General features: G+C 44.5%; 2 protein-coding genes across 2 annotated transcripts in view; both read right to left on the reverse strand.

Annotated features, from left to right (window-relative positions):
* Nucleotides 1-15,279, reverse strand: part of LOC143955897 (uncharacterized) — a 96,182-nt gene that overhangs the window by 67,720 nt on the left and 13,183 nt on the right. The window lies entirely within an intron of this gene.
* The window catches only part of LOC143955429 (uncharacterized), a 62,980-nt gene that overhangs the window by 23,149 nt on the left and 24,552 nt on the right, over nucleotides 1-15,279 (reverse strand). Inside the window, exons 2-3 of the mRNA XM_077465477.1 lie at nucleotides 7,518-10,279; nucleotides 7,347-7,398 (exon numbers count right to left, since the gene is read on the reverse strand). Of these exons, the coding sequence (XP_077321603.1) occupies nucleotides 7,347-7,398; nucleotides 7,518-10,279 (2,814 nt within the window). The remainder of the gene's footprint in view (nucleotides 1-7,346; nucleotides 7,399-7,517; nucleotides 10,280-15,279) is intronic.

The raw sequence follows: 15,279 nt of genomic DNA on the forward strand, positions 1-15,279 counted from the left end.
GGGGTCCTCCTCCCATTTGTCACCAATAAATGGACCATTTGGAATGTTCTCCGGGTTTGTACAGAATTTGGCCTGTTTGGGGGGTCAGCGAGTGTCAGAATGAAATGGGTATTCCACCAAGTTCAACCTCCAGTTGCAGCTAAATGTGGCAGCTTCCCGCTCAGGCTGGTTAATGGGGAGTCAGAGGCTGCAGGCACCCCAACACCTGGTGATGTACCCTCCTCTCTGCCCGTTCAGCTGTCAACTGGGGATTCAGGTGAATGCAAACAAAATGTAACAAAATAAACTGCATAGGGACCCCAAAAGTCCATACTGGGCCCTTCAGGTCTACTATAGATTTAATGAGGGAACCCTATGCAAAAAAAAAACAAGAAAAAGGAAATGTAGGGCACCCCCAAAATCCACACCAGAAGCCGATCTGAGCATGCAGTCTGTCTGGGCAGGAAAGGGTGGGGAGTGGTCATGCCCCCTCCTGTACCATACCAGACCACATACCCTCAATACGGGGAGAGTATCTTGCCAAGTCCACTCACTACTGGCTGGAAAGTAGAATACGGACAATGTATGAGACACCCTAAACAGTGCATTTCCATAACCCAAATAACCTAACACCCTAAACAGTGGGTTTCCAGGACTAAAAAACAACCCCCCCCCTACCCTACTAAAGAAATAACAGGTCAGTTAGGATGCAGACCTATCACCAAGCTGTGTGACAGTTAGTAGTATCAGGGCGTGTGCTGGGTGTGCTGGAGGGTCTATTGATGCTGGCTGCTGGGCGATCTGTTGTCAGTGGGAAGGATTATTTCTACTGGTAGGGATCTATTGTTGCTAGTGAGGTCTATTGTTGCTGAGAGTTATCTGCTCTTGAGGGAGGGGTCTACTGTTGCCGGCTGCTGAAAGATCTGTCAATGCTGGCTGCTGGGAGAACTATTGTTACTGGCAGGGGTCTATTGTTGGTTGGGTTTATTGTTCCTGGAATGTCTATTGTTTTTGGTGTGGATCTATTGTTGCTGGGGGCCTACTGTCCCTTTGGGGATCTATTGTTGCTGGGGGATCTATTGTCCCTGGGGTGTACCTATTTCTGCTGGGGGTCTATTGTCCGTCGGGTGTATACATTGCTGCAGGGAGTCTATTGTTGCTGGGGGTCTATTGTCCCTCCCTCTGAATATTTTGTTTCTGTGGGACCTATTGTTCCTGCTGGGGATCTATTGTTGATTGGGGGGGTCTCCTTTTGCTGACTGAAGGGGATCTATTTTACTGCTTTTCTTGTAATCATTAACGCATTTCATACAAATTACTTTTATCAAATGATACCAGTGTGGCACCCTCTAGTGTGAGTGCAGGAAACTTTACTCTGACTCATGTTTAAAACCTGTGAGTCTTAATTGGGTCAGAATTTACAGAGTTCAGGGCTGGTTGACTCATACAGGCAGCTCTCTGGTGCCTCCCCCTGGTTCTAGAAATTTGGAGAACATTCTGGAAGCTGGGGGGCGGAGGCCAGGAGGGTTGTTCTGCATACTTAAAGTGGTTCTAAAGGCAGAAGGTGCATTCTATGCATCAAGATAAAAAACATTCTGTGTGCAGCAGCGCCCCCCCTCCCATACTTACCTGAAGAGAGTCAGTTGGGTAGACTGGTGGATAGGGATGGGCCGAATAATATAGATAAAATATATTGCTCCCGGCAATATAGATGAAAAATTAAGGAAAAAAAACAGTGTGCAGTCCCCCCCCCCCCCAGTCCATTCGAGTCTGGTATGGATTTTATGGGGAGCTCCACATCAAAATAAAAAATATTGGCGTGGGGCCCCCCCATAATCCATACCAGACCCTTATCTGAGCATGCAGCCTGGAGGTCAGGATAGTGGATGAGGTGAGAGAGCGCCCACCCCCCTCCTGAACCATACCAGGCCACATGCCCTCAACAAGGGGAGGGTGCTTTGGGGTCCCCTGAAAGCACCGTGTCCTGATGTTGATGGGGACAAAAGCCCCTTCCCGACAACCCTAGCCATTGGTTGTCGGGGTGTGCGGGCGGGGGGCTTATCGGAATCTGGAAGCCCTCTTTAATAAGGGGGCCCCCAGATCCCCCGCCCGACAGACCAGAACAATAGAAATAAACCCTGAAAAAACTCTGCCTCCACGGGAGCCTACCATCGAGGCGGAGCTTTTTTATTTTTTCTATTTTTTTCGGGTCCGTCGGGCGACGTGATTGAAGGTGGATGTACATCGCCGGGCGCGATTTTTCTTTTTTAACCACTTAAGGGCCGGGGACTATTTTTCAAATTTGTTGTTTACAAGTTAAAATCATTTATTTATTTTTTTGCTAGAAAATTACTTCCTACATTCTATATATTTTTTTCCTAACACCCTGTTCAGAGAACAACGCATACATTCCTGTGGACGGGAGGCTATCTGCAGGGACATGTCGTGGTCCCTCTACATCCTGATCAGACACATAGAAAGACACGAGCGTACATCCCTCCGCAAAGGCAGATCCGTATCAAACCGATAAAGTCTTCGCAGAGCAAATATATCCCCTCCAAATGCACGTCTGCACGTAACGCCGGGGGGCCCTCGCTGGTGGACATATCTTCACAGGGCGAACACCTCTCCACCTCCACACAAAGTTTTTTACTACCAAATTACCAATGGTCCTTTACCAGTTCCAGTTCGCTCTTATGAACGAGCCGCAAGTAGAACTAATGCCCCGTACATACGATGGGAAATTTCGCCAGCAAAAGTCCGATGTGAGCTTTTGGTTGGATACCGACCATTGAGTACGCTCTATCGGACTTTTGCTGGCGGAATTTCCGCCAGCAAAAGATTGAGAGCAGATTCTCTATTTTTTCCGATGGAAAAAGTTCCTATCGGAAATTCCGATTGCCTGTAGCAATTCCGACGCGCAAAATTCTTACGGCTGCTCGGAAACAATTTGACGCATGCTCGGAAGCATTGAACGTAATTTTCTCAGCTCGTCGTAGTGTTGTACGTCACCGCTCTCTTGGCGGTCGAAAGTTCTGAGAACTTTTGCGTGATCGTGTGTATGCAAGCCAAGCTTAAGCGGAATTCCGATGGAAAAACCATCCAAGGATTCCGATCGTGTGTACGGGGCATAACACTGGGAGACGCTGTGATAATACCTATTGAATACATCTTAACAAAATTTCTACAACACACGTAGCCATCCATTCTTCAGCCGCCATTTTATCCGTGACTTTATTTTTACAATCAGCTGAGCTCGGCTCTTGAGGTCTCTTCCAATAGATGGGAATGAGTCGTCTGGCAGCATTGAAGAGTAGTGGCACCACGCGTTTCTTGTAATGGCTGATGGGGAAAAAAAGTGTATCAGAGAATCAGGTGTGTCTACATCTAAGATAGATTGAACCTGGGTCCTAACGTCCTAACGACCAGAACAGAGGAATCTTGGGACAGTCCCACCAAATATGTAGGAGACCTCCATGTCCACAACCCTTCCAGGAATGGTTGAACTGCGAGGGATAAATGGCAGCAAGCTTGGAGGGGACTCGGTACCAACTGGTAAATCATTGGTAATTGTTCTCTTGCTTTGTGTTTACAGAACCGAAAAGAGTCAGATGGTGTAACAGATCCATCTTATGGTAGTATATGACATGTTCCTGACCACTGCACTCTGTACACATGGCTGTATATGATATACACCTGACCACTGCACTCTATACACAGGGCTGTATATGATATATTCCTGACCACTGCACTCTATACACAGGGCTGTATATGATATACTCCTGACCACTGCACTCTGTACCCTGGGCTGTAAATGATATACACCTGACCACTGCACTCTATACACAGGGCTGTATATGATATATTCCTGACCACTGCACTCTATACACAGGGCTGTATATGATATAATCCTGACCACTGCACTCTGTGCCCTGGACTGTATATGATATACTCCTGAACACTGCACTCCATACCCTGGGCTGTATATGATATACTCCTGACCACTGCACTCTGTACCCTGGGCTGTATATGGTATACTCCTGACCACTGCATTCTGTACCCTGGGCTGTATATGATATACTCTTGACCACTGCACTCTGTACACTGGGATGTATATAATATACTAATGACCTCTGCATGCTGGGCTGTATATGGTATACTTCTGACCACTGCACTCTGTACCCTGAGCTGTATATGATATACTCTTGACCACTGCACTCTGTACACTGGGATGTATATAATATACTAATGACCTCTGCATGCCGGGCTGTATATGGTATACTTCTGACCACTGCACTCTGTACCCTGGGCTGTATATGATATACTCTTGACCACTGCACTCTGTACACTGGGATGTATATAATATACTTATGACCTATGCACGCTGGGCTGTATATGGTATACTCCTGACCACTGGACTCTGTACCCTGAGCTGTATAGGACATACTCCTGACCTCTGCACCCTGGGCTGTATATGATATACTCCTGACCTCTGCACTCTGTACCATGGGCTGTATATGATATACTCCTGACTAGAACACTCTAGGCCCATTATTCAATAGGCAAGCATGGTGGAGTGCCATCATCCCAATATTTACAGAAACAGAAATACCCTCCAAGCAACTAAAGGGGACAATAAATCTATAATCTATAAATCTATAACATATAAATATATATAATTAATATCTTGCACTTACCCTAACACAAACTTTGAAGCGAAAAGGTGTAGGTGCTGCTATTTTAAATCTAAATACTCAATTGAACATATATAAATATATATATATACACACAAGAAAGTGCGCAAGCCTAAGGATGAATTTTCAAGGTAAAAAATAGAAAAATGTAACAAATTCTCTACACATAAATAATCAAAATTGGTCCATTATTGTTCTTAGTGTAGAGTCATCAGATTCCGTGATGTCCTACAGTGTGTTCTCTTACAACAAAGGGAAAATTCAGCCTCTTACCAGAAAGGATGGATCCCAGGTTATGGGGATCAGACACGATTGGTTCTTAATCAAACCAACTGCGATACTTCACTCTTTTGGTTTCAACGAGAGACCCTCCTCCTGTTGTGATGGTAACTTCACCAGAGTATGGGAACAATCTTCAAACAATTCCAGCGGTGCTGTGGTGACATCACAGATTGCAGCTCTACCCGACGTGTTTCCCCCGTAGGAGGCAACGACTGGGAAAGGAGACACTGAAATTTGCTCAGTTGCAGAATTGTCGCGGTCATTACTTTTCAGTATTTGATGATGGATCTCCCCACAAATCGCTATCGCTCAATTCCTGCGAGTGATTCTAATTTATTATCGCTGTTTTCTAGCTGGTCTAAAACCCACTTTTGATGTAAAGGGACGGTTTTGGTTGCTATTGACAATCTTCAGTTTCCAGGCAGAAAGAACAGTTTTTATCATCTAAAACTGCATGCAGGACACTGGGCAGACCACTAGGGACAAAAGGGATGTGAAATAATTGCATACAGCGATGTAATCTGTAAAATTATATTATACTGTATGTAATGTGTGTGTAATGTGTGTTTTCACTTCCCCGTGCCTTGCAACGCTCACAGGGAACAGAGCTCGGCTCCGTGATAGATCAAGCAGAGGACGAGCCGCTCACACTGCAGGGAGACATCGCTGGATCCAGGGGATAAGGTAAGCACACTCTTCCTGGATCCAGCGATGCGATCCCTTGTCTGGCTCGGGGGGTTACCGCTTTTGGTTCTGAATTTTCACCCCGCGTCCAGACTCGGGAATACCTCCAGGGGGATAATATCGTCATATGCTGGAGAGCACTGAATTATTGGTGGAGCTGGAATTATTTGAAAATTATTCCCATACTCTGGTGAAGTTACCATCACACCAGGTGGAGGAGGGGTCTCTCGTTGAAGCCAAAAGAGTGAAATATCGCAGTTGCTTTCATTGAGAACCAAGCCTGCTTGATACCTATAACTTGGGATCCATCCTTTCTGGTAAGAGGCTGAATTTTCCCCATGCTGGAGAGCACTGAATTATCGGTGGAGCTGGAATTATTTGAAAATTATTCCCATACTCTGGTGAAGTTACCATCACACCAGGTGGAGCGGTCTCTCGTTAAAGCCAAAAGAGTGGAATATCGCAGTTGCTTTCATTAAGAACCAAGCATGTCTGATACCTATAACTTGGGATCCATCCTTTCTGGTAAGAGGCTGAAAACACACCATAGGACAGCATGGAATCTCATGATTCTACACTAAGAACAATAATGGACCAACTTTGATTATTAATGTGGACTTTACACATGTAGAGAATTTGTTTACTTTTTCTATTTTTTTACCTTATTGGAAATTCATCCTTAGGGTTGCGCACTTTCTTCTATACACAATATATAAATCTATAATATATAAATCTATACTGTATCAATCTATATTAATCTTTAAAATAAATCTATAATACATAAATCTATAGCACATAAATATACAATATATAAATCTATAATATATAAATCTATATAAAAATCTATATAAATCTTTAACATAAATCTATAATACATAAATCTATAGTACATAAATATACAATATATAAATCTATAATATATAACTCTGTAGTCCCGTTGGGTTGCTTGGAAGGCATTTCTGTTTCTGGGCCCGTTATTGGGGGTTCCCTCTACACTGATGACCTGTGAAGGCTTTTATAGCGTCTCCTATGAACAATATTTGGATACAAAGTTTGTCCTCATTGCACCGACACACACAATCTTTTCCTCATTGCAGGAGGAGGGGTCTCTCGTTGAAGCCAAAAGAGTAGAATATCGCAGTTGGTTTCATTAAGAACCAAGCGTGTCTGATCCCTGTAACTTGGGATCCATCCTTTCTGGTAAGAGGCTGAATTTTCCCTATGGATGGATCCCATCAGAAAGGATGGGATCCATCCTTTCTGGTAAGAGGCTGAAAACACACCATAGGACAGCATGGAATCTCATGATTCTACGCTAAGAACAATAATGGACCAAATTTGATTATTAATGTGGACTTTACACATGTAGAGAATTTGTTTACTATTTCTATTTTTTACCTTATTGGAAATTCATCCTTAGGGTTGCGCACTTTCTTCTATACACATTATATAAATCTATAATATATCAATCTATATAAATCTTTAACATAAAGCTATAATATATAAATCTATAATATATAAATCTATAATTTATAACTCTATAATATATAACTCTGTAGTCCCGTTGGGTTGCTTGGAGGGTATTTTCTGTTTTCTGGGCCCGTTATTGGGGGTTCCCTCTACACTGATGACCTGTGAAGGCTTTTATAGCGTCTCCTATGAGTAATATTTGGATACAAAGTTTGTCCTCATTGCACCGACACACACAATCTTTTCCTCATTCAACACAATTTTTATTATCATTTTACTTTTAACAAGACTGCAGCCATAAAATCAGGAAATATTGAAGGTCGAAATCCAACGAATACACCTCGAGTGTTGTGTGGGACCCCCTGAAGTACAGGAAGACAGGACTTCGGTGCGGAACATTTCCCTCACTCAGACCAGGAAAGTTCATTCTCCTCCGTGTCCAATCTCAGATGACTGTAAACAGAGGACTTCTGTGACGGACAATTCCCAGACTCAGGACAGGAATACGGCTTCTCCCTCGTGTGAGATCTCTGATGTGTGACAAGTTTTGATTTATCTATAAAGCATTTCCCGCACTCAGGACAGGAATACGGCTTCTCCCCCGTGTGAGATATCTGATGTGTGTAAAGATGGGATTCCAGTGAAAAACATTTCCCGCACTCAGGACAGGAGTACGGCTTCTCCCCGGTGTGAGATCTCTGATGTGCGTTAAGACCGGACTTCTGTGAAAAACATTTCCCGCACTCAGGACAGGAATACGGCTTCTCCCCCGTGTGAGATCTCTGGTGTGTGGCGAGTTTTGATTTAGCTATAAAACATTTTCCACAATCAGGACAGGAATACGGTTTCTCCCCCGTGTGAGACCTCTTGTGTATGATAAGTTTTGATTTATCTTTAAAACATTTTCCACACTCAGGACAGGAATACGGCTTCTCCCCCGTGTGAGATCTCTGATGTGCGTTAAGACCGGACTTCTGTGAAAAACATTTCCCGCACTCAGGACAGGAATATGGCTTCTCCCCCGTGTGAGACCTCTGATGTGAGATAAGACTGGACTTCTGTGAAAAACATTTTCCACACTCAGGACAGGAATATGGCTTCTCCCCCATGTGAGACCTCTGATGTGCGATAAGACTGGACTTCTGTGAAAAACATTTTCCGCACTCAGGACAGGAATATGGCTTCTCCCCTGTGTGAGACCTCTGATGTGCGTTAAGAGTGGAATTCTGTGAAAAACATTTCCCGCACTCAGGACAGGAATATGGTTTCTCCCCTGTGTGCAATCTCTGATGTTTGTAAAGTTGGGACTCCACTGAAAAACATTTCCCGCACTCAGGACAACAATACGGCTTCTCCCCTGTGTGATATCTCTGATGTGCGTTAAGACTGGACTTGTGTGAAAAATATTTTCCGCACTCAGGACAGGAATATGGCTTCTCCCCTGTGTGAGACCTCTGATGTGCGTTAAGAGTGGAATTCTGTGAAAAACATTTCCCACACTCAGGACAGGAATATGGCTTCTCCCCTGTATGAGATCTCTGATGTCTGTAAAGATGGGCCTCCACTAAAAAACATTTCCCGCACTCAGGACAACAATACGGCTTCTCCCCCGTGTGATATCTCTGATGTGCGTTAAGACCGGACTTCTGTGAAAAACATTTCCCGCACTCAGGACAGGAATATGGCTTCTCACCTGTGTGAGATCTCTGATGTTTGTAAAGACTGGACTTATCTGCAAAACATTTCCTACACTCAGGACAGGAATACGGCTTCTCACCCCTGTGAGATCTCTGATGTCTCGAAAGATGGGACTTCCGTGAAAAACATTTCCTGCACTCAGGACAGGAATATGGCTTCTCACCTGTGTGAGATCTCTGATGTGCATTAAGAATGCACTTCTGTGAAAAACATTTCCCGCACTCAGGACAGGAATATGGCTTCTCCCCTGTGTGAGATGTCTGATGTTTGTAAAGAGTGGACTTCAGTGAAAAGCATTTCCCGCACTCAGGGCATGAATACGGCTTCTCCCCCGTGTGAGATATCTGATGTTTGTAAAGAGTACTCTTTTCTGAAAAACATTTCCCACACTCAGTACAGAAATATGGCTTCTCACCTGTGTGAGATCTCTGATGTTTGTAAAGAGTGCTCTTATCTGAAAAACATTTCCCACACTCCGTACAGAAATACGGCTTCTCACCTGTGTGAGACCTTTGATGTTGGTTGAGATTCCATTTCCTTGAAAAACATTTCCCACACTCAAAACACAAATATGTTTTTTCCCCCATGTGAGACCTTTGATGTGTGACGAGTTTTGATTTTTTTAAAAAACATTTTCCGCACTCAGAACAGGAATACGGCTTCTTTCCTGTATGAGACCTTTTATGCACAATGAGATCGTATTTAATACGGAAACACTTCCCGCACTCAGTACAGGAAAACCTCTTATCTATTGGAAGGATGGCACCGTCCCGCACAGTCTGAGGTTCCTCAGGATAAGAGGAATACGATGGTCCGGCACCGTCCCGCACAGTCTGAGGTTCCTCAGGATAAGAGGAATACGATGGTCCGGCACCGTCCCGCACAGTCTGAGGTTCCTCGGGATAAGAGGAATACGATGGTCCGGCACCGTCCCGCACAGTCTGAGGTTCCTCGGGATAAGAGGAATCCGATGGTCCGGCACCGTCCCGCACAGTCTGAGGTTCCTCGGGATAAGAGGAATACGATGGTCCGGCACCGTCCCGCACAGTCTGAGGTTCCTCAGGATAAGAGGAATACGATGGTCCGGCACCGTCCCGCACAGTCTGAGGTTCCTCGGGATAAGAGGAATACGATGGTCCGGCACCGTCCCGCACAGTCTGAGGTTCCTCAGGATAAGAGGAATACGATGGTCCGGCACCATCCCGCACAGTCTGAGGTTCCTCGGGGTAAGAGGAATACGATGGTCCATCTACACTGTGTGGTGCCGGATGGACATTTGAGGTAGTCGGGTTTTCTCCTGGACTATACTGTGTGATGTCCTCACCTTCTACTTTACAGTCTGGAGACAAAGTGAGACAATCCTCTGAGGTTTTCCTCATCTCCCGTCCATCTACTAAAATAGAAATACAAAGATTATTACTAGACATCAGCTGATTGGTTCCCCTAAACCAGGACTCCGCCCCCATCAGGCAGCTTTGTCTCTGAGGATCTTACAATTCCCCCCTCAAGGTAACTAGTAAATGGGTCCTCTGATCTCCTACCAGATCATTTCTTTATTCATGGACCTTAGTCAGAGAGTGAGGAAACAACGAGAACTGTCTTCTATAGGAGTGACAGTGATGAGGGGATTATAGGATGAGTGTCCCCTCCCCCTCTATCACTCATTGCCATCTTCCCAACACAAGAAGTCCTGCACTTCCTTATTTAGTCCATGATTTAGTCATGAATAACAGCGGGGCTGAGCCCCACCAGAGGTCAGAGAGTGAGGATGGGGGGAGAACAACCAAGATCTGGACTGGTCCTGAAGACCCCCATCATTGGGTTATTGACTTCTCCCTCATTATCACTTTCTGTTTAAAGTATAACTAAAGGAAAAACCTTTTGTTTGTTTTGGATGGAGTGGAGAACACAGTGTACTGAGGTGGTTTAGGGTAACCCCATGCCAAAAACACCACCCCATCCTGACCTGTGGCTCTGGTATGATACCAGACCCTTATCCGAGCATGCAAACCAAGCGAACCATACCAGGCCACATTTCCTCAACATGGGGAGGGTGCTTGGGGGTCCTCATTCCCACAACCCCCTTGCCCCCATGTAGATGGGGACAAGGGCCTAACCCCCACAACCCAGGTCTGGTGTTTGTGGGGGTTTACGGGTGGGGGGGTTATCAGAGCGTCGAAGCCATCTTCAACAAGGGGGCCCCCAGATCCCGCCCCCCCCCCCATGTGAATGAATATCGGGTGCATTGTACCCCTACCCATTCATCAAAAATGTGTCAAAAAAGTGAAAACCACAGGAGACAGTTTTAGACAATTCCTCTATTAAAAAAAAAAAAAAAGTGTCCCGCGATGTCCATCCACCTTCAATCACAGCGCCGATGGACCAAAAAAATTGAAAAAGATAAAAACTCTGCCTCGATGGGAGGCGTCCCCCCGATTGCTGTCTCTTGGCTGTGACAGCTGTTATATAGGCAGGGGCGGGGCCAACCGGTGACGTAACCTGAGTGACGCCGCGAACATCGTAGAAAACTTTTCTTTTTAATAAAGGAATTGTCCAAAACCGTCTCCTGTCGTCTTTCCTTTTTTGACACTTTTTTTGGTGAATGGGTAGGGGTACAAGGCAACCGGTACCCATTCACATAGGGGGTGTGGGATTTGGGGCTTGTTAAAGGGAGCTTCCAGATTCCATTAAGCCCCCCCCCCGCCCACAGACCCCCACAACCACCGAGCGGGCAAGGGTTGTGGGGATGAGGCCCTCGTCTGGGACCCCAAAAGACCCTCCCATGTTGAGGTTATGTGGCCTGGTAGGGTTCAGGAGGGGGGACATGCGAGTATCCTGACCTGACCACACCATTTAAAAAAAAAAATGGGGTGGAGTTCTCATTAATATCCATACCAGACCTGGAAGGCTTGGTAATGGACTGGGGGGCGGGGGGACCCACGCCATTTTTTCCCTATTAACTATTATGATTTAAAATGAAAGTAAAAGGAAACCACAAATGTTGGGTTTTCACCCCGAAAAGTAATAGAGGGGAAATCTTCCAATGGGGACACTAGTACTGGTGATCTGGGGGTCCCCAAGAACTTTCCTTAATTTACAGAGATTTCCCCTCACTTCCTGTTTGGCTGGGGGACAGGAAGTGAAGTGAAATCTCCACAATAATACACAGATGGTGGGAAAAAAAATCTTTTTTTTAAACTTTATTAAGATATTTATTTTGTTTACAAAATACATCAAAATTGAACATCCCCATCAGTCCCCCCCCCCCCCTCCCATCACCTTATTCATATCTTGGGTGGCCTAAGCCCTTGTACGCACGGAATGTGTCCGATCGGAACGTTTTGTCGGATATTCCGACTGTGTGTGGTCTCCATCGGAATGTTTCCGTCGGAGTAAAATTTTGGTAAAATTTTCAGACAAAATGCTCCGATAGGACATACTCCGATCATGTGTAGAGAATTCCGATCGGACAAAGTGCCACGCAATGCTCAGATCAAAATTCCTACACCAAAGCTATTGGCTACTAGCCTTGAATGTAGTCCCATCGTAACGAAATAACGTCATCACGTCGGGTTTTCCGACAACTTTGTCCGACCGTGTGTATGCAACAGTTTCGGACAAAATCCGATGGATTTGGTTGTCGGAATCTCCGACCCGTGTGTACAAGGGCTAAGAGGGGATTGGTATCATGAGGGCCATCCTGGCTGATGTTCCATGTAATCTAGATTCCCACTCTATCGATCTTCCCTATCATCCCCATTCTCGCACACTTCCACCCTCTTACTTTAATTCTTATTGGGTCACTTTTCATAGTTAAAATATTTATTTTTCACACTATTATTATTCACATATCAATCCCTCTGGCTTCCCACCAAGGTTTCCACATCTTGTCATATTTCTTTCAAGTCCCTTGTTTTATATATATATATATAACGCTTTCTCTTTAAGAATTACCACATTCATGCTATTTATCCATTCTCTACCGGACGGAGGCGACACCCCCCGACAACCATCTTAGGGCGATCAGTTTCCTTGCCTGAAATAGGCATCTCAGGACCGCCCGTCTGGCTGCTTCCCGGGTTTCCAACTCCCTCAACTAATCCCAGGAGACAATACTTCGCCTCCATCCTGGTGGAGGTTCCAAACACCCCCCGATCAATGGTTCCTGTCACCTCCGTCCAGTAGCGGGTCAACTTCGGGCATCTCCAAAACATGTGAATCGTGTCTCCCTCCATGTCCCCGCACCCGGGGGGCAGCTTGCGTCCGGCCGTCGGCCATATTGAAAAAGTTTACGAGGAGTATAATAGGTTCTATATAATAAGAACAGATGTGACATCCTCTGAGAGGGAGAGAGTGATACCAATGGAGCCAGTTCAAGAATTCCATTCCATTGTATTTCGGAGATATCTCCCACGTCTTTTTCCCACCTCCTCTTGTACATAGGGGTCTCTATCCCTCCCATTCTCCCCTTCTTTATATGTGGCTATATTTTTCGAAAATTAAACCTTTTCCTGTTTCTGCATTAACCACTTGACCACTGGGCACTTAAACACCCTTAATAACCAGACCAATTTTCAGCTTTCGGTGCTCTCGCATTTTGAATGACAATTACTCAGTCATGCAACACTGGACCTATATGAAATTTTTGTCCTTTTTTTCACACAAATAGAGCTTTCTTTTGGTGGTATTTAATCACCGCTGGGTTTTTTTTTTTTTGTGCTATAAAAGAAAAAATACCGAAAATTCTGTAAAAAAACGAATTTTTCTTTGTTTCTGTTAGAAAATTTAGCAGATTAGAAATTTTTTCTTCATAAATTTTGGCCAAAATTTATACTACTACATATCTTTGGTAAAAATAAGTACAAATTGGTGGATATTATTTGGTCTTTGTGAAAGTTATAGAGTCCACAAGCTATGGTGCCAATATCTGAAAATTGATCACACCTGAAGGACTGACGGCCTATTTCAATTCTTGAGACCCTAACATGCCAGAAAAGTACAAATACCCCCCAAATGACCCCTTTTTGGAAAGAAGACATTCCAATGTATTTAGTAAGGGGCATGATGAGTTTTTTGAAGTTGTCATTTTTTCCCACAATTCTTTGCAAAATCAAGATTCTTTTTACTTTTTTTTTTTTTTTCACAAAATTGTCATATTATCAGGTTATTTCTCACACACAGCATATGCATACCACAAATTACACCCCAAAACACATTCTGCTATTACTCCCGAGTATGGTGATACCACATGTGTGAGACTTTTACACAGCGTGGCCACATACAGAGGCCCAACATGCAGGGAGCGCCATCAGGCGTTCTGGAGCACCCAGGACAATTCTGACATTTCTCTCCTACATGTAAAAATCATCATTTATTTGCTAGAAAATTACATAGAACTCCAAAACATTATATATGTTTTTTTAGCAAACACCCTGGAGAATACAATGGTGGTCTTTGCAACTTTTTATCTCGCACGGTATTTGCGCAGTAATTTTTCGAATGCTTTTTTTTGGAAAAAAAACTGTTTTGTGCTTAAAAAAAAAAAAAACACAGTAAAGTTAGCCCAATTTTTGCATAATGTGAAAGATGAAGTTACGCTGAGTAAATAGATACCTAATATGTCACTCTTCAAAATTGCACACACTCGTGGAATGGCGGCAAACGTCGCTACTTAAAAATCCCCATAGGCGACGAATTACATTTTTTTTACTGGTTATATGTTTTGAGTTACAGAGGAGGTCTAGGGCTAGAATTATTTCTCTCGCTCTAACGTTCGCAGCGATACCTCACATGTGTGGTTTGAACACCGTTTTCATATGTGGGCGGGACTTACGCATGCGTTCGCTTCTGCATGCGAGCACATGGGGACAGGGGCGCTTTAAAAAAAACATTTTTTTTTTATTGTTCATTTTACTTTATTTATTTTAGTTTGACATTTTTTTCCCCAAAAATAATTTTTTTGATCACTTTTATTCCTATTACAAGGAATGTAAACATCCCTTGTAATAGGAATATGGCATGACAGGTCCTCTTTACAGTGAGATGTGGGGTCAATAAGACCCACATCTCACCTCTAAGCTGGGAAGCCTGAAAAAAAAAAAACATTCTGGCTTTGATCGTATTAGCGATTCGGTAGAAGCACCGGAGGGCGGCGGGAGATGTCTATGGCTGGGTATTGCAGGGTATCACCGACTATGGCTGGGTATCTCAGAGCATGGTGTTGCAGAGTACTGCGTTGCAGAGCATTGCAGGGTATTGGCGGGTGTTGCAGAGCATTGCAGAGTGTTGCAGGGTATTGGCGGGTGTTGCAGAGCATTGCAGAGTGTTGCAGGGTATCGGCGGGGGTTGCAGAGCATTGCAGAGTGTTGCAGGGTATCGGCGGGGGTTGCAGAGCATTGCAGAGTGTTGCAGGGTATCGGCGGGGGTTGCAGAGCATTGCAGAGTGTTGCAGGGTATCGGCGGGGGTTGCAGA

The sequence above is a fragment of the Lithobates pipiens genome, unplaced genomic scaffold (assembly GCF_037356315.1).
Source record: "Lithobates pipiens isolate NorthernLeopardFrog02 unplaced genomic scaffold, aLitPip1_a1.2 Scaffold_35, whole genome shotgun sequence".
Classification (NCBI taxonomy): Eukaryota; Metazoa; Chordata; class Amphibia; order Anura; family Ranidae; genus Lithobates; species Lithobates pipiens.